Here is a 26,508-nt window from a genome sequence, read left to right as displayed (position 1 = left end):
CTAAATTATGAAACACAGAATGTGTTATTATACTGAACAATTATTGTCTCACATATGGCAACGCCTTGCAGAATTGTATTCCATCTTGCCTTTTGAATACATGAATAAAAACTTATTGTGATAACCTTGACAATCAAAAAGTCACTTCAGGTTGTTATCTGGTTCATAATGGGAATATACATAGGTAATCAAGTGTTCCATATGTGTCTTCATAACTTTATTTGTTGCAACAACGTTTGTAATTGTGTATAAGGGAATTTAAATGTGTAATTGGGTTTAAAATAAAACAACATACATAATTTAGCTTTTCTTAAATAAATTAATACTATTATGTTTTCCTTAAACTGAGAATGACTGTATTTGAAATTAAAAACAATCGATATTAAAAGTTTATAGGAAAAAATTGAATCTTCTCTTTATTAAAAATAAAAGTTCAACATTTTACATTTAAATGGATCAGTTCGGGCTCAAACTAGTTTTCTTATTGGTGGTTTTTATAAGTGTTTCTGCTCAAAATGAACTTCTGGTCCAGACGAAATTAGGAAAAATAAAAGGATCAATTTTAAGGACCGTTAATGACAACGAAATCAAAAGTTTTCGAGGGATTCGATATGCTCAGGCACCTGTAGGTGATAAACGGTTTAAGGCACCAATAAAAGTTTCGCCTTGGGGTGAAAAAGTATTTGATGCTTCAAAAGATGGATTTCAATGTCCTCAACCGTTTATTGCCAAAGAACTTATATCTGAAGATTGTTTGCACTTAAGTGTATATACAAAAAACTTACATGGAAATTTACCAGTTATTGTATACATTCATGGTGGAGCTAATTACCTTGGCAGCAGTAATAGTGAAAGTAATGTTGGACCGGATTATCTTTTGGACCATGATATTGTGTTGGTGAGTCTTAACTACAGGCTGGGAGCATTGGGATTTCTTAGTACTAAGACTGCAGAAGCTCCTGGAAATTATGGATTTCTTGACCAAGTTATGGCTTTACAATGGGTTGAGGATCATATTTCAAGTTTTGGAGGAAATCCACGATTGGTAACAATAGCTGGTCACAGCTCAGGTGGAACAGCTGTCACTTTGCACATGGTTTCACCACTTTCGAAAGGACTCTTTCATAGAGCCATTACAATGAGTGGATCGTACACAAATCATTATCATTTGAACAGCTTGATGTGGACTAGAAAAATTGCTTCAGAACTAGCCTGTCCTCTTTACAATCCCAAAGATGTTATTAATTGTTTGAGGAATGTAACGTGGGAAAGGTTGATTCAGGTGCGTGGAACATTAGAACTATATGGATTTAGCGACCAAGAATGGAACTATGAAGTAGACGGACATGTTCTTCTTGATACACCCACAAATCTCTTTGCTAAGGGAGATTTCCACAAAGTTCCTATTATGGCTGGCATTACGAAAGATGAATTAAACTACTTCTTCTCCAGTAAGTATAGAAGAATTATTTGATTAACAGGAAACTGATGGTTTTTACTCTTTAATTTTCTTTTTAGAACAAGAAAATAATACTGGACTTTTAAACGATATAAGTTTGAATTTCGATAAATATGCTCCCCAACTTTTTATATTTGATCCAAACGATAGGGTACATGAAAAAAGTAGAAGAATCCAACAATTTTATTTGGGAAATAAGAAAATCCAGAATCAGGATTTCATTAATTTTAGTAAGATATTTTCGGATGCAATCATTAATAATGGTGTTCACAGACTTGTAGAATTGGCCAGAAAATACGTAGATGTTTTTTACTACCGTTTTGACTATCTCGGAAGATATAGCTTGTTTTCTAATGAAGAAGGAAAGCCAAGAGGTATATTCAAGCTTAACTTATCTCGTGGGTAGATTTTGGTGCTATAAATGTACCAATATATTTGGTAATTTCAGGTGTTGGCCATGCAGACGATTTGCAATATATTCTAGGCACTAAATGGTTTGAAAAGAAAATTGAACTTCATGATCCTGAAATGTTTATGGTAGAAAGAATCACAAAATGGTGGACAAGTTTTGCCCAAAATGGGTAAGTCAATGTATATAAGATAGACTTAATTTCTAAGTGGAATTTTGTTTTTTAGCATCCCTTGCAAGAATTCTGGAATTAACTGGTTGGCTTCAAATAAAACAAATATTTACACAATATACAACAACAAAGACGTCAGCCTTGGAGGCAAGCCATTTTCTGATAGGAATAGGTTTTGGGATGAATTGATTCCAATTAAAGAATCAGCAATACAGAAACAGCCCTATTAAGTTGGGGTCTTAGTATAGTATAGTATTGCATAATGGCAACAAAACTATACAAGGGTATCTGGCGAAGAGTGGATAATTCTGGAATTACCTATATTAAACTTTATGATTGCTCTAAAAGCGGAAATAAAAAGAGCCTATCTCAAGTATTCGAAATTCGTGCATTTATTCTTTCAGTGTATTTTTTTACTTGCTTACGTTTTTAAAAAACGCCGATGCAAACAGATTAATTCTATACCACATAATTATTGTATGAACTTGATAGCTCTTGGACGTTTTTAAAATATTTTTCATGAATTGAGGTAACTTGTAAAAAAAATAGGCTGGGATTTCCATCCCGTCTGTCGATTTGTCTTGCTTAAAAGTTTGTAGGTTTTCGTGTTTAATCATTCTTAAAAACATTTAAATATTTTTTATATAAAGTAATAGGTTAGTTTGAAAATCTAGAGATTTTTTGTCGAAAACAAATTTTTACCAATTTTAATAGTATTTCTTAAATTTTTCCAAATGGGATGAATGAAATAAATTTGAGAGATATCAAGAACCGAACATCAATTTCTACCAAATTTGAGTACTAGTTTTTGTAGATTTTATTTTTTTTTTACGAAAAAACAGACTTTGAGATTTTTATAAAAAACTTCTGAATATCGAAAACAATATTTTATGTGAGATAAATAAGTTTGAAAACAATATTTTTAATTTTTGAAAAGCTATTGAAGTTGAAAGTAAATTTTTACTAAGTTTTAGTATTTTTTTTTTTTTGTTAGGTTTTTATTTTTTGTAAAAAAAACTGTCAATTCAAAATTTGTCTGGATGTTGTAAACAATATTTGTTATAAGTAAAAATCAGCTGTGAAGCCATAATCTTAAATTGTAAAAAAGATATTTGAGTCGAAAATCAATTTTTACAAACTTTTTGTTAAATTTATTTTAGGTTTTTATTTTTTTGTAAAAAGTACTGTCAATTCGATTTTTCTGAAAATTTTATTGAATGTTGAATGTTTGATATTCAGTAGTTTTTTTTTTATAAAAATCCAAAATTCCGTTTTTTCATAAAGAACTCTAAAAATTGATGTTCGGTTCTTGATATATCTCCAAATAATTTCGTTCATCCAATTTGTGAAAATTTAAGAAAAATGTTACTAAAATTGGTAACATTTTTTTCGACTAAGAATCTATTTAACAAAACTAGATTTTCAAAATAAACTTTTTTTTTTTTGAAAATATTGTTGGTAATTTTAAATTTTTTAAGAATAATTCAATTGACAACTTTTTTAACCCAACACGAAAACACAAACTTTCAAGCAAGACAAATACACAGATGGGATGGGAAGTTATCAGTGTGGGTCGGATCCCAGCGTAATTTTTTTTTTTAATAATAAGTGCACACTCAACGGAGTTTTCGATCTTCGAGATATTTCTTGAGCTGATAATTAATCAGCGTTTCCATGATCTTGAAAAGAAGGCACATAAGTGCAATCGGTCTGGAATTATAGAGGGTGAAAAAGATTCGCCTTTTTTGGGAATGGGCTGGACAAATGCACTTTTCCCTAGAGTAGGAAAGATGAAAAAGTTTGTGCAGTGGTTTTGCCAGCGATGAAGAACATCTTTTCAGAACAATAGCGCTCAAGTACAGGTGGAGTCATAACACTCACTGGCAGCGTTGAATTGAAAGCAACCTACCTGGCAAGGAAATTAACTTTCTCTAAAGAGCTAAAGGAGTGTCGTTGACAACGAGCGTCAGAACCGATGGAGACGAAGAATTCCTCATATTTTTTTTTTTTTACAAATAAGCAAACATTTTTACTGCCTTTGGGACATTGCAGTATTTTTTGCCGTAATTTTTGGTCCGTCGAATATGGGTGTTGCAGGCCTTTCTGGCTTGTTTGAACCTTTTCCGGCTTTCGTCAGTAGGGTTGGCTTTGTAGCAACGGAATCGTACATCTTTGGCCCTAATAACCTCTTTACAGCTAGCGTCAAACCATGCATTTTCGTTATGTCTGGTGCTTTCAACCCTGTTCGGGATAAAAGTTCTCATTCCCAGGAGAATCAAACTTGTGATCATATCAGCGTTGGCGTCAACGTCACTATCGAGAAAGCATAGTGATCAGTTAAAGATCCTGAAGTAATTATTGAGAACGCTTTCTCGTATTGCCAAACGGTTCTCTTAGGAGCTCTTTCTTCAACTATGGACAGTTTAGACACGAGAAATTTGCTGATATAACACAATGGTTAGATGTGTCTAGAGGAGATAGAAAACTATCAGTGTACTTATCAGGGTCAGAGGTAAGAAACAAGTCAAGAGTGTTTTCTACTCACCCTTTTACGTCCGATATTCAGGTGGGCTCGTTGACCAGCTGAGTTAGGTGGTTCCACTCAGAAAAAAATTCCAGCACACATTCCATCGGGTGTTGTCTGGCCTGAATGTTGAAGCCATGAAGAATTGTGTACATTGAAATCGCCCGTAACAACGATTTCAGTGCGAGGATATGACGAAACAATTCTATGAATGGAAACAGACAAAGCATCAAATTCACGAGAAGTTAATACTCTGTCTAAATTAGGGCAATCTAAAGGAAGCAATAGTGAATGATTAAATTGGTGCAAGGACAATATTTTGATAAGAGCGGAAAAGCAACATCATTCTTAATATATACGGCGAGGCAATGGGGAAAAGAATAAAGGCACGAAACTATAACCATGAATAAATAATTCAGCAGGATCGGAGCCCTCACCTACTTCGGTTTCGCTTAGTGTTAAAATACCTGGCCTGTATGAAACAGTACCTGGCCTGTATGAAACAGTACGAACATTGAACACAGAATATGTTATTATACTGAACGATTTATGTTTCACATACGGCAACGCGTTGCGGAATTGTATTCCAACTTGGCTTTTGAATACATGAATAAAAACTTATTGTGATAACCTTGACCATCAAAAAGTCACTTCAGCTTGTTATCTGCCACATATTGGGAATATACATAGGTAATCAAGAGTTTTTGTGTTTTCATAACTTTATTCGTTGCAAAAAACTATTGAATAAAAGATATATTTTTGGAATTGTGAATAAGGGAATTTAAATGTGTTATTTTTAGTGTTTAATAATTTAATAAAACAACATACATAATTCAGCTTTTCTTTAATAAAGTTATACTATTATGTTTTCCTTAAACTGAGATTGACTGCATGTGAACTTAAAAACAATCGTTATTAAAAGTTTATAGGAAAAATAAAAGTTTAGTTTCTTCATTTAAATGGTTCAGTTCGGTCTCAAACTAGTTCTGTTATTGGTGGGTTTTATAAATGTTTCTGTTCAAAATGAACTTCTGGTCCAGACGAAATTAGGAAAAATAAAAGGATCCTTTTTAAGAACCGTAAATGACAACGAAATCAAAAGTTTTCGAGGGATTCGATATGCTCAGGCACCTGTAGGTGATAAACGGTTTAAGGCACCAATAAAAGTTTCGCCTTGGGGTGAAAAAGTATTTGATGCTTCAAAAGATGGATTTCAATGTCCTCAACCGTTTATTGCCAAAGAACTTATATCTGAAGATTGTTTGCACTTAAGTGTATATACAAAAAACTTACATGGAAATTTACCAGTTATTGTATACATTCATGGTGGAGCTAATTATCTTGGCAGCAGTAATAGTGAAAGTGATGTTGGACCGGATTATCTTTTGGACCATGATATTGTATTGGTGAGTCTTAACTACAGGTTGGGAGCATTGGGATTTCTTAGTACTAAGACTGCAGAAGCTCCTGGAAATTATGGATTTCTTGACCAAGTTATGGCTTTACAATGGGTTCAGGATCATATTTCAAGTTTTGGAGGAAATCCACGATTGGTAACAATCGCTGGCCAGAGTTCAGGCGGAACAGCTGTCACTTTGCACATGGTTTCACCACTTTCGAAAGGACTCTTTCATAGAGCCATTACAATGAGTGGATCGTACACAAATCATTATCATTTGAACAGCTTGATGTGGACTAGAAAAATTGCTTCAGAACTAGCCTGTCCTCTTTACAATCCCAAAGATGTTATTAATTGTTTGAGGAATGTAACGTGGGAAAGGTTGACTCAGGTGCGTGGAACATTAGAACTTTATGGATTTAGCGACGAACAATGGAACTATGAGGTAGATGGACATTTCCTTCTTGATACTCCTACAAATCTCTTTGCTAGGGGAGATTTCCACAAAGTTCCTATTATGGCTGGCATTACGAAAGATGAATTAAACTACTTCTTCTCCAGTAAGTAAAAGAGTTATTTCAATAACAGGAAACTCATGATTATTACTCTTTACTTTTCTTTTTAGAACAAGAAAATAATACTGGACTTTTAAATGATATTAGTTTGAATTTCGATAAATATGCTCCCCAACTTTTTATATTTGATCCAAACGATAGGGCACATGACAAAAGTAGAAGAATCCAACAATTTTATTTGGGAAATAAGAAAATCCAGAATCAGGATTTTATTAATTTTAGTAAGATATTTTCGGATGCAATCATTAATAATGGTGTTCACAGACTTGTAGAATTGGCCAGAAAATACGTAGATGTTTTTTACTACCGTTTTGACTATCTCGGAAGATATAGCTTGTTTTCTGATGAAGAAGGAAAGCCAAGAGGTATATTCAAGCTTAACTCGTGGGTAGATTTTGGTGCTATAAATGTACAAATGTATTTGGTAATTTCAGGTGTTGGCCATGCAGACGATTTGCAATATATTTTAGGCACTAAATGGTTTGAAAAGAAAATTGAACTTCATGATCCTGAAATGTTTATGGTAGAAAGAATCACAAAATGGTGGGCAAGTTTTGCCCAAAATGGGTAAGTTACATATACCAGTACAATGTATATAAGATAAACAAAATTTCTAAGTAGATTTTTTTTCAGCATTCCTTGCAAGAATTCTGGAATAAACTGGTTGGCTTCAAATAAAACAAATATTTACGCAATATACAATAACAAAGACGTCACCCTTGGAGGCAAGCCATTTTCTGATAGGAACAGGTTTTGGGATGAATTGCTTCCAATACAGAAACAGCCGTGTTAAGTTCTAGTCTTAGTAAACTATACAGAAGTATCTGGCGAAGAGTGGATAATTCTGAAACCACTTATAGTATACTCTATGATTGCTCTGCAACCGGAAATAAAAAGAGCTTATTTCAAGTACTTGAAATGTGTGCATTTATTCTTTCAGTGGATTTTTTTAATTGCCTACATTTTTAAATACCGCTACTGCACATAATTATTATATGAACTTGATATCTCTTGGACGTGGTTAAAATAGTCTTCATGAATTGAGCCAATTCATACAAAAAAAATAACCACACTGATAACTTTCCATCCCGTCTGTCGATTTGTCTTGCTTAAAAGTTTGTAGATTTTCGTGTTGAATCATTCTTAAAAAAATTAAAATTAGATACGAACAATATTTTTCATACAAAGAAATAGGTTAGTTTGAAAATCTAGTTTTGTTTAAAAGATTTTTAGTCGAAAACTATTTTTTACCAATTTTAACAGCAATTTTTACAAATTGGATCAATGAAATAAATTTGAGAGATATCAAGAACTGAACATCAATTTTTACCAAATTTGAGCACTATTTTTTGTAGGTTTTATTTAAAAAAAAAAACCGAATGTTGGATTTTTATAAAAAAAACTACGGAATATCGAAAACAATATTTTCTGTGATTTTTAATTTTTGAAAAGCTGTTAGAGTCGAAAGTCTTTGTATTGTTTTTTTTTTTAGGTTTTATTTTTTGTAAAAATGTCAATTCGAATTTTTTCAAAATTTTTACGAATGTTTAAAACAATTTTTCTTAAAAGATAAAATAAGTTTGAAGCCATAATCTCAAGTTTTTGAAAAGATATTTGAGTCGAAATTCAATTTTTATCAACTTTGAGCAATGTTTTTAGGTTTTTTTTTTTTTACAAAAAAACTGCCCATTTGATTTTTTTCAAAATTTTCCACATTTTAAAAACAATATTTGTTACAAGAAAAAATGTATTTGAAGGCAATACTGGTAATATTGGTTCGTGAAATATATTGGGCCACTTATTTTCTTTTGAGATTCCTTTCTGCATTATTATCTGAATAACAAAATTTATTTGAAGTCGATATCTCTACGGACGTACGTACGCACGCACAGATATCTCTCTAAAAATCTTGTATTTAGACTCTATAGACCAATTAATAAAGGTTTTCACCTAAACAAAATCCAACAGTTTTGAAACTGGCACACTTACTAAGAATGTCTGGTGATGACCCAAAAAAAGTCCCCATGAATCCGAAGTGAGCTTCAGCTGCAATTGAGAGAAACATGAATTTTGTTCCAGTTTTTCACGTTTTTCTTGAAAACTATTTGTCGTATCAAAAAATATTGTTGCACAAAATTAAAGCTTTTTAAATTTTATAAAAAAACTTTGATGAATTTTTTCGTATCTCTTATAGTTTATAAAATAACTTTAACGGCATCCGGTTTTTCCCGTTTTTCGGGTTTATCTTGAAAACTTTTTGTCGTATCAAAAAATAATCTTCTGCTATATTAAAGATTATTAAATTTCCGAAAGAAAACTTGTACTATACAACGTTATAAATAACTCCTTGATGAAAATTATTTCCTTTTCTGGTGAACACAACATTTACATCTTCACCTATCACTGCAACATTTGCAGTCTCCACACATTTTTCAATTGATGTTTGAATAATTAATATGTCAGCATCGTCAGGTGCTTCTCTCACCTCTATTCCTTGGTTTAAAAGTGCCGTGGATAGAAAAGGTATCAATTTTGACTTATTATTTTCGCTGAAAAGAAAATCTACACATTTTCAACATAGAAGAGTATCCATCAAACACTACAGTACAACTTTTTGCCGATTAATATTTTTGAAGGTACTTAATGAAGGAATTGCAAATTGTTGAAATATCGGAATCTTTTGGCCACTTTGTGTATCATGAAGCCATCATATTCAACAATGTCAAATTGAAGGAAATCAATATAATTGGTGGTGGAGTGACCTTTTCCAGATACTTGTTGTGGATACTTTATGTCGTTCTTGCATATCATTTTCATCAAACAATCATAATGGAAAGGGAACCAACTCATATTCCATATAAGTCTTTAAGTCTTCATCGGACTGCTTACTTATACTTATTCTTTGGAATATCATCAACTGATCTATTACCTCGATAATTTTTTACTACAGTTTTATTTCTAAATCTCTTTGGCCCACTATATGGCTCATTGCCTGCATGCCTAGAGAATAAGCATTGTAGCAAGTTACTTTATCGTCTCTAACGATGCCACTCGCTATTGACATGATTTCATTTGTAACTGGAAATGGAGGATGACTTTGGAACCAATTTGACAGCTTTGCAATGTCTGTATTATTTCTCACTAGTAGAAAAAAAACGCCAGTTAATTCTTGGAGGGATTAGCAAATTTCATGAGTAGCAGTCAGCCCTAGACCCCATATGCTAAGTATATACTATCAATGATTTCACGCTCTTCATTCTACGCATTACAGTTTGTTCAATTATCTGGTCCGACCACACCTCTGTCCAAAATAGTTCAGTTCTTCTCCTAGTAAAGTAACACTCTTGCACAAAGTTTTTTTATTTATCTGGGGCATCACAGAATGCAGTTTTATCATGTCCTGCACATACAAGTGACATGATTTGGCGTAAGAAAAGTGTCCGGCGGCATGGAAATATGGAATCATATTCTTCACACAATTAATATGGGCATTCCAATCGCCAGACCGCTCAGAGCGAATAAAGTCTTTATACATTGATTTATCAAATTAATTAACGGAATTCATAGGGGTGCTGATGGTCCATTAGATTTGAGTTTGTTTAGAATTGTTTGTAGTTTCCCACCATTTCACAGTGGTTCCAGTTGTATGGAGAGGCGGTCATAGATTGATAGAATCTGAACCACTGCACTGATTTCAATGAAAGCTTCAGGGTCAGTAAAGTATTGTATATGAAATCATCAGGAAAAATATTAGCCCACTAACACGCCCACTTTTTCAAATCTTCAAATAATAAAAATTCGTGTAGGTAGGAAAATCACATTATTTTTTTTATAAACGTGGGGGTATAACTCATCTGTTTTAATTGCTTTAAATGAACAAAAAAATATAAATATATAACGGTAAAATTTAGTTACGTGTATAGGAAAATTTAGGTTTAGGTAAAATCTACAGAAAAGTGATATACCATTTTTGACAACCTAAAGTCTGTCTTTTTATATTGTTTTCAAATCAATGTTTTTTTTATCAAAAGTTTTTGAAAAAAAAATATTTCTATTCTAATTTTCTCTTTCTTGTAATCGACCGAGTTACTTGCTTCCAATATATTTTAAACCGCTTGCACAGTAAAAAAAATCCAATTTTGCAAGTGATCAATTTGAATGTTTTCAGCGTCGTCCGGTAAGGACAACGTCAAGGCCTCATACACCACCTTACGATTCCTCTCAGCCTCATTTTTAATATTTATCCAAAGACAGCCACATATCCAGAACCCCCAGACGTTTAAAAGAACACTTCAGACAAGCACCTTTCAAACAAAACAAAAATATGAAATATGCTGCAGTTAGAAGGAGAATGCAGAGTCAATCGCAGCACATCGCAGCTAGACGCGGCTAGATGTTGTTGTTTTTGGAACTATATATATATATACGAATATTTTGGTATATGATTCATGCATGACTTTTCATGACTTTGTTATTAAAAGTCTCGTTGAATTGGAGAAAAAGACACAAAAAACAAATTTTGGGCTTTCTTTGTGGAAATTTGCTCTTGGTTATGAAGTTATCAAAATAATAAAACATACTTTATAAACATAGCACATACCTTCAATTTGAATATCCATTACTAAAAAATGTAAAAAAAAACTATTCTTAACAATATAGGACTTTAAAGCTTATTGCAAAAAGAGCACTCGCTATGACAACGATATTTGTCTGGTATGTCCCACTTCGGAAGGACAGAATGAAAAGTTCTGTTTGTGGATTTGATTTTTTTTGTGTGTAATCAGGTGGCATGGCTATTTGTAAATAATAAATAAAGTAGGAAAATATGAGGCAATAATAACAACATCAAACTTTTACCCTATGACCTACTACGGTCCCACTGTGCATTGGTTCAAATGAGGATTGTTTTGGTGCATATTACGGAGGATACTCATCAAGAATATTTTTCATGAGATTTTGGATTTCCTCTAATTTATGTTGACTTATGCCGACTTGTTCCATTATTATATTAGCTAATGCCTGTATTAGTGGTACCCGTGGCATGATGGTTAGTGCGTTGAACTGAGGGACCAAGTCCCTTGTTAGTGACGAAGGTTGAGCTTCAGCTCATCTTCAATTCAATAAAAAACAAAAAGTCAGCAGGTGTCGATGGTATATCCAACGTTGTACTAAGACATTTACCGATGGAAGCAATTGACATTTACACCACACTCTTCAACAATGCACTGAATAATGCATATTATCCAGTGCATTGGAAGACCGCTGTGGTTCATCCTCTCCCGAAAAAGGGAAAGGACAACTCCAACCCGTCAAATCTTCGGTCGATAAGTCTTCTTCCGAGCATCAGCAAAGTTTTCGAAAAAATCATTAATAGGGCTTTGACTAAGTGGGCTGCGGACAACAAAATAATTCGGGTTCAAGGCGGGTCATGACACAATTCATGCTGCGTCTAAACTCGTTTCTGATATCCAATGGAATAAATCAAAACAACAATGCACAGGTGCTGTCCTGGTTGATTTGGAAAAGGCCTTTGACACCGTATGGTTAGAGGGTCTTTACCTAAAATTGAGCAGGTTTGGCATTAGCAAGCCATTGTTGTATATACTTTATGATATGCTTAACGGTAGAAAGTTTGTTGTCAAAAGTGGCAATGTAACTTCTACCACAACGTTCTCAATTAAAAATGGTCTTCAACAGGGAGCGGTGAATTCGCCGATTCTCTTCAACATTTACACCAGCGATCTGATAGGTAGTCTTACAAAGGCAATTGCGTACGCCGACGATCTAATTGCGTACAGAACGGCCCGAAAGGTTGAGGTTATTAGAATTCTCTTGCAGCGTGATTTCGACAAGATTCAGCGATATTGCGACGACTGGAAACTGAAAATAAATGTCCAGAAGTCAGAGACAATTCTGTTCCGGACTCCGTTGGCTAGGGCCACGAGGGATACGTGTAAGAATTGGCGCAAGATGGTCATCGTTGATCTTCATGGGCAGCCATTAGCGAGCAAAAGTGTAGTAAAGTACCTCGGTATCTGGTTAGATCAGTATTTATATTTCGACAGACATATAAATGCTGCTCTGACCAGGGCCAGAGGAGCCTTCGCTCTGACGAAACGGCTGTTTTTTAGCAGTCGGCTTGACCCCAGAGTGAAGGTAATTTGCTACATGGCCCTCATACGGCCAATGATCGTTTATGGTTGTCCTGTGTGGTTCAACGTTGCCCCTTCCCAGATGGAGAAGTTTCGGGTGTTCGAGCGGCAGTGTTTACGACGCTGTACCGGCTTATATCGAACAGCCGAATCTTCTTATGTGCATTACTATTCCAACGAGGTCCTATACAACGGGGCTCGAATCAACAGAATTGACAATTTCGTGATAAAACTCGTTCGAGGTCACATTGCAAGAGCTATGTCTTCGACCAACAATTTAATTTTCGGGGCGTTCTATCCGAACGACGAGTATTTTGAAAGTGCACGCTTGAGCGGGTTCATTCCACCAGAGGCATTCCTCTTTTTAGACAAATGCGGTCTGATACAGGACAGATTGGCAGTTCCGTTAATCTACCACGTCAGACGAAGAACCGTGGATAGGCGACTCCTGTACAATCGGGACGTCATGGCACAAGGTGGAGCAGAGCTCCTTCGGTTCAGTAGGGCTGTGTCCGAACGGGACCAAACTGATAGGGTGAAGCAGGAGAACCAGTTTTGGTGGCTTCAATCGGCACTTGATAGTGGTTAGTCGGGATGGGGTTTTAAGCCTTGGCCGGCTTACATACTTGTTTAATAGTATTAGGGTTTAGTTTTAAGTAGAATAGGCATGGTGGCACGAAAAGAAATAGAAAAAAAATACAAAAAATAAAAAAAAAATAAAAAAAAAAGAACATTAAAATAAAAAATAAAAAAAAAAAAAAACATGGATTAAAAAAAAAAAAAAAAAAAAAAAAATAGACAACAAAATATGAAAAACAAAAATGTTAGATAGTTAGATTAGCTGCTGTGGTTGTTCTAGTTTTAAGTAGTTTATAGGTAGAATAGGTAGTTTAAGTTAGTTTTTAAGTTTTATTTAAGGACCTTATGCTAAGTAGTTTGTAAGTAAAAATAAATAAAAAAAGGTTATTGATATTAGTTTTTTCAAAATTTTCTAATAAAAACAAAACAAATAAAATTTAAATTGAAGTAAAATAGATCTTAAGGCCGAAAGGCATTAGTAATTAGTGTTATAGTTTAGCTTAGAGTGTCCGTATGGGACCATTAAGTTAGTTGTAAGTTATGGATAATTAGGCTAGTTTTATGAATTTTTGTCTAGCTTTAAGATAGGTTAAGGATTGAATAAATAAAAATGAATTAAAAAAAAAAAAAAAAAAAAAAGTGCGTTGAACTGTCATGCTAGAGGTCTTGGGTTCGATCCCTGCCTATGCCAACTAAAGTCTTTTCATGGGTACTGCCTCTTGCGAGGAATTGACAAATTCTCCAAGAGTAACTATTGTCATGAAAAAGTGCTTTCTCAAAATTAGCCGTTCGGAGTCGGCATATAAACTGTAGGTCCCCTCCATTCCTGACAACATTACTCGCACACAGGAATGGTTGAGAGTTGTAAGTCACTAGGCCTTGGTTCTCAATGGACTGTCGCGCCACCCAATTTATTTATTTAATGTCTGTATTAGTATTAAAGCACAAAGTGCTCTTGTGAAAGCTTCTCCTTGCATAATCTTTTCAAAACATGTTATTTTACAAAACTAAAACGGGTACAAACAAATTAATATAATATTTCTTTCGGAAATTTAATAATTTAGTAGAAGATTGTTTTTTGATACGACAAGTAGTTTTTAAGATAAACCCGAAAATACCGTATGTTCCTCTTCATTGCCACTAGAGTTATTTTACAAACTAGAAATCTTAAATCGTATTATTAAATTTAATAAGATTTAATTTTGTGTAACATCATTTTTTTGATACGACAAATAGTTTACGAGATAATCGTGCAAAACTGAAACAAACTTCATGTTTCTCTTAATTGCCGCTAGAGCTTACGTCGAATTCTTGGGGACTTTTTTTTTGGGTCATCACCAGACAATGTTAGTAAATGTACCAAGTTTCAAAACTGTTGGTTTTTTTTTGAGGTGAGGACAATTTTTGTTGTTCATTGACTGGACTACTAGAGACCTTGACACGTCGAGAAATGTCAAAATTTTCAATTCGACAAATCGAACCGATTACATAAACTTCCTATTAGAATTTATAAAAGTGAACATTTTTCTTAATCCAAAATATCTCAGGAACCAATAACACAAGCGAATTGAATTAAAATTTAAGCTGTATAATGTGACGTGATACCGAACTAATATAATTTTGAAAATATTCAATTCAAAAAATAATGGTAACTTCAATTATTTTGCAAACAAGAAATGATTATATCTCCAAAATAACTTTAAAAAAATAAAAAGAACAATTTTGACGACTCAAATATCTTTTCACAGAATTAAGATATTGGCTTCAAACTTGTTTCATTTCAAAGAAAATTTCTGTTTCTGCAATCAACACTTATTTTTATAAAAATATTTGTTTTGGCAATCAGTTTTTTTTTTGAAAATTGGAAAAAAAATGTATGTTCGATTCCCGTTATTTCATGATAAATAGAGGCATTTACTTGTTTTTGACGTAAGATAATTTTCTTTATGTTTTTGTTTATGCAAACAATTAAAAGTTTCAAGAAATGTTACTAAAATTGGTTTGCGAATATAAATATCGGGAACAAAAACCAATATTGAAATCAAACTTATTTGATCATGTGCAAAATATTGTTGTTAATATTTCTTGTATCAAAGTTTTATTCTAGAATGCAAAGACTTGAGTTGTAAATGATGAGTTCTCAAATAATTACAATAAATTAAATGCAGTCAAGTGATTGGAGAAAAAATTATTGCAGTTATTTTAAGGTCACTTGGTGATTGAAAAATTGTATGTCTTAATCTCAAATGAATGCAAACTTTAAGTTGAATTCAAAATATTGTATTCTTTTAAAAGACTGTTCAAAAACCAATACCAATATTGAATTAATTAAATCTTATATTAAATACTAGCTGACGGAACTAAGCGTTGCTGTGGCTTACGTTTTTTGTGATATTAAATTCTTGTACACTATTTAAGATGAACGGTAGGGGAACATCAGACATGGCCACCACCTAGCTTTTTTACATAGATGTCATTTGAAAAAAAACATGGCGACATTCATGGCTGATTTGCTAATACTGTTATTATTTTGAATTATAAATACTTTTCGACGCTACACCCAACAACCAAAATAAAGCTATCCATTAGAAAAATATGAACTTTCCAAAATAAACCACAAATGGGCATTGTTTGGCCTTGAGGCTTATTTCTAGACATAGCAAAAGCTAAATGAATTGGAAATTGTAACCTTCTGATGAGTATGATAGAATCTAAAGGAATCACTGGAATACGTGGCAACGGGGCCGCTCCACTTTTTCCTTTAAACTTTCCAGTTTAAATGGTTCAGTAATATTTCCGGTGATATTTTTGATGACCAAACGTGTTGCTGTGTAGTGTGGATTCAAATTACGCATGAAAATAATATTTAGGTGAACCAATCTTTAATCGAATATTATGTGGTGGCCTTCAGTAAGAAACACGATTGATTTAAATGAATCAAATCGCCTAGTTTAATAACTGTTGTAATTGGAATTTAATTTCGTCAACATTAACATTTTTGCTGCCAAAATAGCCCTATGACTGAGCCAGTTATGATTCAAGTACTTACTTTGTATATCCGGAGCGGATGCCGTGAATCAATTCATATTCTTCCTTTTCAACACTTCGCCAAAAGAATGATTGTTTTAAACATGCGTTAATCTCATCCGTGAAAAAAGAGGAAGGTATAACTGGTGAAGACTATCCGAAAAGTTTTATCAAATCTGGCATAGTTCTGTTTGATGCATAGTGGTTATTCTGTTAAATTGTAGCTAATGCAAAACGTTTGGAAGTTTGGCAATGCGCCTTCTATTGAATACTTACTCAATCGAGCTCCAAACGATAGATGGCAGATGTCTCCAACTATCGTTTGGAGCTGACAGATAATTGTGACTGTCAAATAATAGACAAATAACTTGCAATAAGATAATATTGCGATCATAAATTGAGATGTAAACTATCCTATCTTTCAAGTTGAATCAAACTACACAGGGTGTGCAAATTTGACTAAAATCGGTTTGGTAGCTTAGGAGCCCATCGCAGACAATCATTGTGACACGTAATTAAAATATATTAGATTGTGACGTTATACAAAATTGGGAAGTGCAAATACATAATTAAAAAATAAATATTGAAGAACTGAAAATTAAAAATATTTGTTACCTCGATTATATTATAAACAAAACATGTATTATCTCCAGGACAAAATTATTCAACAAAGAATAATTTTTTGACATCCGGTAAAATTTAAAACAAAAATTGAACGAACAAACTGGTAACAACTTTTAAAAAAACTACTGAAAATTTAATTTCTGATTAAAATTTCTTGAAAAACTATAAAACTAAATTCATCTTATAAAATTTCGATGCTTGGAAAAAGTTATAAAAAAATCCAATCGACTGTTTCTTTTTTGTTTAAAACCTGACAAAAACAACATACTATTGGTTTAACTCCCCTGAAAACTTGGAAAACAGCTTGATTGCATACTTTGCCAAGTCCTTCAAATGACAATTTAGCTTATTACAAGCAAATGTAATTAGTTTACAATAAATTGAACTAATATATACAGTTTCTGGATATTTTTCATTAAAAGTCTATTTGGCTTTTGTAAAATTAGAAACAACTTTCTATTATGGATGCATTTAAAATCGTCTCCTTTTGATCCAACGTAGCAAAGGGGCAATAACTATTCAAAGATAGGCACAGCAATAGAAAGGGAATGATTCATAGATCACAATCCTGAAATTTAAGCCATCTAGGTGGTCTAGATCGAGAAATATTGGAGTTCAAAACCTGCCCTTTATATATATGTGGATAGAAGTCCAATTGGAATCGTTTCGATTTCTCAATCTACTCTTGTAATTGGGGTTTTAGTTCACCATAATTCCCATAGTTTGGCATCCATGCATTTGAACCCAGTGAACACGACCATTACTCCCTTCGCTGCCATCATCGGCCGCCATGACATATTTTACTCGTAGTTCATTTCCTCTCAACATTTTTCGTTGATCTTTGATATTTGGCAGTACCTAATTGTTTGTGAAATTCTTGTTTTTTCGTTTGTCTCGAATTCGAAAACAATAAATTATTTAAAAATATTTATTTTTAATGTGCGGCAAAAAAAGTTTAAACAAAATGTGAAGTTAGTTGATAAGTTCAAGTTAATGCAATACAAATATCGATTAATTGGGAGGTTAAATGTTTTTCTTGTAAAATGTGAATTACGGTTAAATTATTTTCTTTTTCATTCATTCCGTAGCCCGGTCATCGGCGGCGTCGTCGTCGGTCGTCGTCGGTTGGTTGGTTGGTTTGTTCTGTAGTGTTGGTAATGTTAATTGGCAGTTTAATTTGAAAATTTGAATTCAGTTTCTTTAGTGTTAAGTTCGTTAGAGAAAAATAAGAAAATTTATTTTAATTGTGCAGTAAAAAAGTGAATAAAAATAAGAGTTCGATTATTAAAAAAAGGTGTCAATCATGTGGTGTCTCTTATTGCGATCGGTCCCGGTTGTGTTGACAAAGAGGTAATTTTTGATGTCAATTTTTTGAAAATATAATTTGAATGAAAATGGGTAAGCAATTAAGCTAAGAACTTCAAGAATAAACAAAGTTTTTTCCGTATTCTATTGTGATATTTGACTTCTTTAAGCACATTGATTTAGAAAAGTTTGTTAAAATGTTTAATTACTCCTTTCATTACAATCAAGAACCAAAATTAGCTTTAAAACATATACAATGTAAAAATTTAAAGATATTTGGTTTTCCGTTTAAAAGAGTTTTTACTTTATGCTGCTGTACAGTGAATAAACTTGCCTTAACCCATGCCTCATCTCTAATTAAAGTTTCTGATAGTGCTCAATATTTCGAGTTGTTTGAGGCGTTAGCGAAGAATTAATGCGCCCTTTATTTTGCCCCCTTAAGATAATGAGTTCATTATCTAGGGTTATCCATTTTTCGGTTTTAAAAGTAAATAAAAAAAGGGGCTGGGATGCAACCTACACTGATAACTTCCTACAAACCTACAAAACTTGAAAGGTTTTAGGTTTTCGTGTTTTTTTTTTAAGTTGTGATTTGAATTATTCTTAAAAATTTTAAAATTACCTACAATATTTTTCATATAATGAAATAGTTTTACTTCGAAATCTTAATTTTGTTAAAGAGATTAGCATTTCTTAAAAGTTTTTTGTCTTATATACAAAAATAAATAGAAATTTAATTAATTAAATTAAATTGAAGTCAATATCTTCTACTATTTACGGGTTACCGAATATCAATTTTTACTAAATTTGCGAACTATTTTTGTAGAATTTATTTTGTTATGAAAAAACGGACTGTTTGATTTTTATAAAAATTAACTGAATATCGAAAAAAAATATTTTCTGTGAGATAAAATAAGTTTGAAATAAATTTGAAGCCGATATTTTTAACTTTTGGAAAAGATATTTGATTCAAAAATCAATTTTTACGAACTTTTGGTAATGCTTTTTTATGTTTTTATTTTTTTGTAGGAAACTGTCAATTTGATTAACTTAGAATTTTGCAGAAGGTTGAAAACAATAGTTCGTAAGATCTTTAGAGCAAAACTAGCAGACCCGACAGACGTTATCCTGTCTACACGTCTTTAATTTGAAAATTTCAAACTTTGTTTAATAAGCTAAAACATTCTGGACCATTTTGATGAAAATTATTATTCAAATGTTATGACAATATCTAACGTCATTACATGTAAATTTATTACAATTAGACTAATCGATAGCGTGTGAGTATGTGTAATGAAATCTTCAACTTGTTTTAATTAAAGGTAAAAAAGCTTACACTAAAACTATTGTATTTAAAAAATATATGTTTTTATTTACAAAAACTTAATTTCCGTAATGCCATTGGATGTACAATATTTTTGGTTAAACCCTGAGGTGTATTAATAAATAAATTCGATGGTTTCCCGACTCTGGAACACGCAACATATAACTGGCCGTGAGAAAAACATGGGTTTTCTAAATCTAAGCCACAAATTGTCATTGTTTGGCCTTGTGACTTATTTAAAGTCATAGCATATGCCAAGCGGATTGGAAATTGTAAAAGTTTGATTGGTATAGGCGAATCTGAAGGAATCATTGGGATCCATGGTAAAAGTACAACTTCACCTTGAAATTTTCCACTCAAAATAGTGGATTCAAGAATGTTGCCCATGATTTTTTTTACAACTAATCTCGTGCCATTACACAATTTTGGGGCATTTAAATTTCGAAGCAAAATTATAGGTGAGCCAATTTTCAGTCGCAAATTATGTGGTGGCATTCCAGGTAAACCTAGTGAATTTAGAAACTCTACAGGATAGTTGACAACTTCGTCAGGATCAACAACAGTTTAAATGTAATTTCATCACCAGGCAATGACTGTTGTATTTTAAAATTGATAGCGTCAACATCTAATTTTTTTGCGGCTAAAATAGCTCGCTCTCGCAGCCATTCATGATTAGGATAATTATGTCTTAAATCTGGAAAGATACTTGTTATTAACTCATCTTTGGTAGCCACCATGTTGCAAAAATTCTCTGGAAGTCGAATATATTTTGTATCTTCATACAATTGAAATTTACTGTTGCCAATGTCTTACAATTGTTCAGAGAATCCTGACGCTAATGGATCATTTTGAAGTCGAACGCGCATATTAATAGTAAGGCATAATTTAGTGACACTTGGCCATAGTAAGATTCTTTCAAACATGCGTTTATTTCGTCTGCATATGTCGCGCGTGGAATAACTGGTAATGTTTGTCTGAAATCACCAGACAGCAGCAGTAGAGCACCACCGAAAAGCCGAGCATTATTTTTGATATCTTTCAGGGACCTGTCGAGAGCTTCAAGCGAATGCTTGTGGGCCATTGTACATTCATATAATAATAATTTTACATTTTCTCAAAACTTCAGCCATGCTGAGTGCTTCTTTATGTTACACATTGCTTCGGGATTTGTATGAACGTTCAAAGGTTCCGATGCAAAATATCCTCCCTAATTGAGTCTTTATATTTGTTCCAAGGAGCAGATGCATCAGACGGAAAACACGTTGTCAATATTATTGAAAATAATTGAAGAATTTGTTGTGGAGATGAGCTTAGTGCTGCATCTGCAACTGTGAGATCCCAATGGTTATCATCCTCCAATAAATGTAACTCACGACACGCATCGAAGAAAGAGTCGTATGAAGTACCATTGACTTTTCGCAAATATTGGAAGGACGTCGGTCCAGGGACGTTAACCAGTAATTAACGCAAAAAAAAACATTCACGTTGCTTAGGATGAACTGTATATAATCGACCTAAAGTTTTTGTCATAAATATATCAGCGAATCTGGTACTGGAATGCCTCGTTTCCGCGGTTCCCAATTCTTTGATTGTTTATTCATGTAAAAAATTTAGGAACATCAGTGTACATCAACGTCCTTGCGAATTGACCAACAGCATCTTGTCGACTACAAAGGTTAAAAAATTGAGTAAGAGTTGTTTTTGGAGCCGTCAAAGCCTCTTGTAGTGCAGTTTCTTCTGTAAAGTAAACACGCCGTCCGTTTTCAAGATGCACAGCCAAATGTATAACAGCAGGATCCCTTTCATGTATAGGGAACGTAGGTACAAATGCGCCAAATAGCTTCGTTGCTACTTATGTATCGACCCATTTGATAGCGTGTTATTTCGTCATTGTCGTTAACATTTTGAACAGCAAATATAGCTTTATCACTACCCTTGTGAACATACTTACAAATGTATTTGATAGACTTCACCGAACTGCATAGTTCAACGTTTATGTGCGCTTTGTAGGTTTTGCACAGCAATTGCGAATATTGAACTACCCAGCGATAATCAATATCTACTCTTACACCATTTGACAGACGCAATTCATATGATTGACCACCATTGTCTAAGTCTCTAAGTCGATAAGATGGATAACCGTCCATATTGGTGATAGTATCAGCTTCACATGGTTTTGGAAAACGTTTTGTACATTTTCCATTATCCATACATGGCGACATCATGTTTAGAGTGCCACATGGACCATGGATCATATTTGTAGTAACAATGTTAAGCAATTATGGATCAACATTCGGATCTGGAATTTCCGCTGAAATAATTTTGTCAATTTCTTCTGCGCGTATTTTATCCACCAACCAAATTAAAATATGCGCATGAGGTAAATCTCGTTTTTGCCATTCAACAGAGTAAAGCCAACAACGCGTTTCACCAAATACCGAGTAATGTGTAATCAAATTCATCAAAGATTTTAATTTTTGTTTAAAGACATGTGCAGTGACATTATGACGGTGCATCGATGTTTGACCTGGCAACAGTAAACTTTTGATTTGACCTGGCAACAGTAAACTTTAGATTTCATCCCAGTTTGGATTCCCGCATATGACGCGGGCTACGAGTGTATGATGATGGGAGAATATATGCGGTACCAATATTGTTGATGTCATTCGTTGCCGATTACGGCGGCGTCACGTAAATGAATGTACTCCTCAGCACGAGGATTTGCTTGATTAAATTTTATGTATCGTAATCATTCACTTTCGATAAAATCAACAACTACTAATAAATTAAAAATTAATTAAAAAACATTGTCCAGCGGACAAAATTGTGAATCTAAACCATTCTCAGATCCCCTTGAACACACACAAAAAATTTCATCAAAATCGGTCCAGCCGTTTAACAGAAGTTCAGTGACATACACACTCACAGAAGAATTATATATATTCAGATAAGAAAATTTATTTTAATTGTGCATTAAAAAAGTGAATAGAAATAAAAGTTCAATTATTAAAAAAGGCGTGAATCATGTGGTCTAGTATCGCGATCGGTCCCGGTTGTGTTGAATAATCACTAAATATGCGTCCTACCTGGTCAAAAGTCGAGTCCTTGATGGCTGAAATTTCAGGATTGTGATCTAGGAATCATTCCCTTTCCATTGCTGTGCCTATCTTTGAATAAGACCAATTTAACAACAAGTTATGGGGAGAAATCCTTGTTCAAACTTAAAATGCGAATATCTCGCCCAGAGGGTCAAAAGTCGGCAATTTTTGATCTCTATTATTGCTCGATCTAGACCACCTAGAGGGCTGAAATGTCAGTATTGTTATCTACGAATCATTTCCTTTCCATTCCTGTGCCTATCTTTGAATAAGACCAATTTAACAACAAGTTATGGACAAAAATCCATGTTCTAACTTAAAATGCGAATATCTCGCTTAATATGCGTCCTAGAGGGTCAAAAGTCGGCTTACGAAGCCAATTTTTGAATTCCAATATTTAAAGATCTAGACCACCTAGAGAGCTGAAATTTCAGAATGGTGATCTTGGAATCATTCCCTTTCCATTCCATGCCTATCTTTGAATAAGACCAATTTTACAACAAGTTATGGGCAAAAATCCATGTTCAAACTTAAAATGCGAATATCTCGCTTAATATGCGTCCCAGAGGGTCAAAAGTTGGCAATTTTTGATCTCCATTATTTCTCGATCTAGACCACCAAGAGGGCTGAAATTTCAGGATTGTGATGTAGGAATCATTCTCTTTCCATTGCTGTGCCTATATTTGAATAAGACCAATTTTACAACAAGTTATGGACAAAAATCCATGTTCAAACTAAAAATGCGAATATCTCGCTTAATATGCGTCCCAGAGGAATAAAAGTCGGCAATTTTTGCTCCATTATTTCTCGATCTAGACCACCTAGAGGGCTAAAATTTCAGGATTGTGATCTATCAATCATTCCCTTTCCATTGCTGTGCCTATCTTTGAATTAGACCAATTTTACAACAAGTTATGGACAAAAATCCATGTTCAAACTTAAAATGCGAATATCTCGCTTAATATCCGTCCCAGAGGGTTAAAAGTCGGCAATTTTTGATCTCCATTATTTCTCGATCTAGACCACCTAGAAGGCTAAAATTTCAGGATTGTGATCTAGGAATCAAATTCTTTCCATTGCTGTGCCTATCTTTGAATAAAATCAATTTAACAACAACTTATGGTCGAAAATCCATGTTAAAACTTAAAATGCGAATATCTCGCTTAATATGTGTGCCAGTGGGTCACAAGTCAGCAATTTTTGATCAGCATTATTTCCCGATCTAGACCACCTAGAGGGCTGAAATGTCAGCAATTTTTGATCTCCATTATTTCTCGATCTAGACCACCTAGATTGCTGAAATTTCAGGATTGTGATCTAGGAATCAAATTTTTTCCATTGCTGTGCCTTTTTTAAATAAGCCCAATTTTGCAACAAGTTATGGACAAAAATCCATGTTCAAACTTAAAATGCGAATATCTCGCTTAATATGTGTGCCAGTGGGTCACAAGTCAGCAATTTTTGATCAGCATTATTTCCCGATCTAGACCACCTAGAGGGCTGAAATTTCAGGATTGTGATCTACGAGTAGGAATAATTTCCTTTCCATTGCTGTGCCTATCTTTGAATAATACCAATTTTACAACAAGTTATGGACAAAAATCCATGTTGAAACTTAAAATGCGAATATCTCGCTTAATATGCGTCCCAGTGGGTCAAAAGTCGCTTATTTTTGATCAGCATTATTTCCTGAGATTAGAGGGCTGAAATTTCAGGATTGTGATCTACGAGTAGGAATAATTTCCTTTCCATTGCTGTGCCTATCTTTGAATAATACCAATTTTGCAACAAGTTATGGACAAAAATCCATGTTCGAACTTAAAATGCGAATATCTCGCTTAATATGCGAGAGGGTCAAAAGTCTGCAATTTTCGATCTCCATTATTTCTCGATCTAGACCACCTAGATTGCTGAAATTTCAGGATTGTGATCTACGAGTAGGAATAATTTCCTTTCCATTGCTGTGCCTATCTTTGAATAATACCAATTTTACAACAAGTTATGGACAAAAATCCATGTTCGAACTTAAAATGCGAATATCTCGCTTAATATGCGAGAGGGTCAAAAGTCTGCAATTTTCGATCTCCATTATTTCTCGATCAAGACCACCTAGATTGCTGGAATTTAAGTATTGTGATCTAGGAATAATTTCCTTTCCATTGCTGTTCCTATCTTTGAATAAGACCAATTTTACAGCAAGTTATGGGCGAAAACCATGCTCAAACTTAAAATGCGAATATCTCGCTTAATATGCGTCCCAGAGGGTCAAAAGTCGGCAATTTTTGATCTCCATTATTTCTCGATCTAGACCACCTAGAGGGCTAGAATAAGACAATTTTACAACAAGTTATGGGCGAAAATCCATGTTTAAACTTAAAATGCGAATATCTCGCTTAATATGCGTCCCAGAGGGTCAAAAGTCGGCAATTTTTGATCTCCATTATTTCTCGATCTAGACCACCTAGAGGGCTGAAATTTCAGGATTCTGATCTAGGAATCAAATTCTTTCCATTGCTGTGCCTTTTTTAAATAAGCCCAATTTTGCAACAAGTTATGGACAAAAATCCATGTTCAAACTTAAAATGCGAATATCTCGCTTAATATGTGTGCCAGTGGGTCACAAGTCAGCAATTTTTGATCAGCATTATTTCCCGATCTAGACCACCTAGAGGGCTGAAATTTCAGGATTGTGATCTACGAGTAGGAATAATTTCCTTTCCATTGCTGTGCCTATCTTTGAATAATACCAATTTTACAACAAGTTATGGACAAAAATCCATGTTGAAACTTAAAATGCGAATATCTCGCTTAATATGCGTCCCAGTGGGTCAAAAGTCGCTTATTTTTGATCAGCATTATTTCCCGATCTAGACCACCTAGAGGGCTGAAATTTCAGGATTGTGATCTACGAGTAGGAATAATTTCCTTTCCATTGCTGTGCCTATCTTTGAATAATACCAATTTTGCAACAAGTTATGGACAAAAATCCATGTTCGAACTTAAAATGCGAATATCTCGCTTAATATGCGAGAGGGTCAAAAGTCTGCAATTTTCGATCTCCATTATTTCTCGATCTAGACCACCTAGATTGCTGAAATTTCAGGATTGTGATCTACGAGTAGGAATAATTTCCTTTCCATTGCTGTGCCTATCTTTGAATAATACCAATTTTACAACAAGTTATGGACAAAAATCCATGTTCAAACTTAAAATGCGAATATCTCGCTTAATATGCGTCCCAGAGGGTCAAAAGTTGGCAATTTTTGATCACCATTATTTCTCGATCAAGACCACCTAGATTGCTGGAATTTAAGTATTGTGATCTAGGAATAATTTCCTTTCCATTGCTGTTCCTATCTTTGAATAAGACCAATTTTACAACAAGTTATGGGCAAAAATCCATGTTCAAACTTAAAATGCGAATATCTCGCTTAATATGCGTCCCAGAGGGTCAAAAGCCGGCAATATTTTATCTCCATTATTTCTCGATCTAGACCACCTAGAGGGCTGAAATTTCAGGATTGTGATCTAGGAATCATTCAATTGCCATTGCTGTGCCTGTCTTTGAATAAGACAATTTTACAACAAGTTATGGGCGAAAAACCATGTTCACACTTAAAATGCGAATATCTCGCTTGATATGCGTCCCAGAGGGTCAAAAGTCGGCAATTTTTGATCACCATTATTTCTCTATCTAGACCACCTAGAATGCTGAAATTTAAGTATTGTGATCTAGGAATAATTTCCTTTCCATTGCTGTTCCTATCTTTGAATAATACCAATTTTACAACAAGTTATGGACAAAAATCCATGTTCAAACTTTAAATGCGAATATCTCGCTTAATATGCGTCCCAGTGGGT

General features: G+C 33.7%; 2 protein-coding genes across 3 annotated transcripts; both read left to right on the top strand.

Moving 5' to 3' along the window:
- Positions 1 to 279: 279 nt before the first annotated feature.
- LOC129951301 (juvenile hormone esterase-like) lies at positions 280 to 2,418 on the top strand. The gene is made up of 4 exons (XM_056063391.1): positions 280 to 1,451; positions 1,519 to 1,833; positions 1,908 to 2,040; positions 2,096 to 2,418. The coding sequence occupies exons 1-4, from the start codon at positions 452 to 454 to the stop codon at positions 2,268 to 2,270; spliced, it is 1,623 nt and encodes a 540-aa protein (XP_055919366.1). The 5' UTR covers positions 280 to 451; the 3' UTR covers positions 2,271 to 2,418.
- A 2,813-nt stretch (positions 2,419 to 5,231) lies between these two features.
- Positions 5,232 to 7,450, top strand: LOC129951302 (esterase FE4-like). 2 transcript variants are annotated; one of them, XM_056063392.1, is made up of 4 exons: positions 5,232 to 6,523; positions 6,589 to 6,903; positions 6,973 to 7,105; positions 7,160 to 7,450. In XM_056063392.1, exons 1-4 carry the CDS (start codon positions 5,524 to 5,526, stop codon positions 7,329 to 7,331), a joined length of 1,620 nt encoding a protein of 539 aa, XP_055919367.1. In that variant the 5' UTR covers positions 5,232 to 5,523; the 3' UTR covers positions 7,332 to 7,450. The 2 variants fall into 2 exon arrangements, with proteins under 2 accessions (XP_055919367.1, XP_055919368.1); XM_056063393.1 differs by having other exon boundaries at positions 5,236 to 6,523; positions 7,172 to 7,450.
- The last annotated feature ends 19,058 nt before the right edge of the window (positions 7,451 to 26,508 follow it).

Source organism: Eupeodes corollae, chromosome 3 (genome assembly GCF_945859685.1).
Source record: "Eupeodes corollae chromosome 3, idEupCoro1.1, whole genome shotgun sequence".
Classification (NCBI taxonomy): Eukaryota; Metazoa; Arthropoda; class Insecta; order Diptera; family Syrphidae; genus Eupeodes; species Eupeodes corollae.
Note: the sequence above shows the minus strand (reverse complement) of the source record. Positions and strands in the feature narration are given on the sequence as shown.

Coding starts and splice junctions, on each gene's coding strand:
- LOC129951301 (XM_056063391.1), top strand. CDS start 452: ATGGATCAGTTCGGGCTCAAACTAGTTTTCTTATTGGTGGTTTTTATA. Junction 1,452..1,518: donor ATTAAACTACTTCTTCTCCA/GTAAGTATAGAA, acceptor TTTTCTTTTTAG/AACAAGAAAATAATACTGGA. Junction 2,041..2,095: donor ACAAGTTTTGCCCAAAATGG/GTAAGTCAATGT, acceptor TTTGTTTTTTAG/CATCCCTTGCAAGAATTCTG.
- LOC129951302 (XM_056063392.1), top strand. CDS start 5,524: ATGGTTCAGTTCGGTCTCAAACTAGTTCTGTTATTGGTGGGTTTTATA. Junction 6,904..6,972: donor TGAAGAAGGAAAGCCAAGAG/GTATATTCAAGC, acceptor TGGTAATTTCAG/GTGTTGGCCATGCAGACGAT. Junction 7,106..7,159: donor GCAAGTTTTGCCCAAAATGG/GTAAGTTACATA, acceptor ATTTCTAAGTAG/ATTTTTTTTCAGCATTCCTT.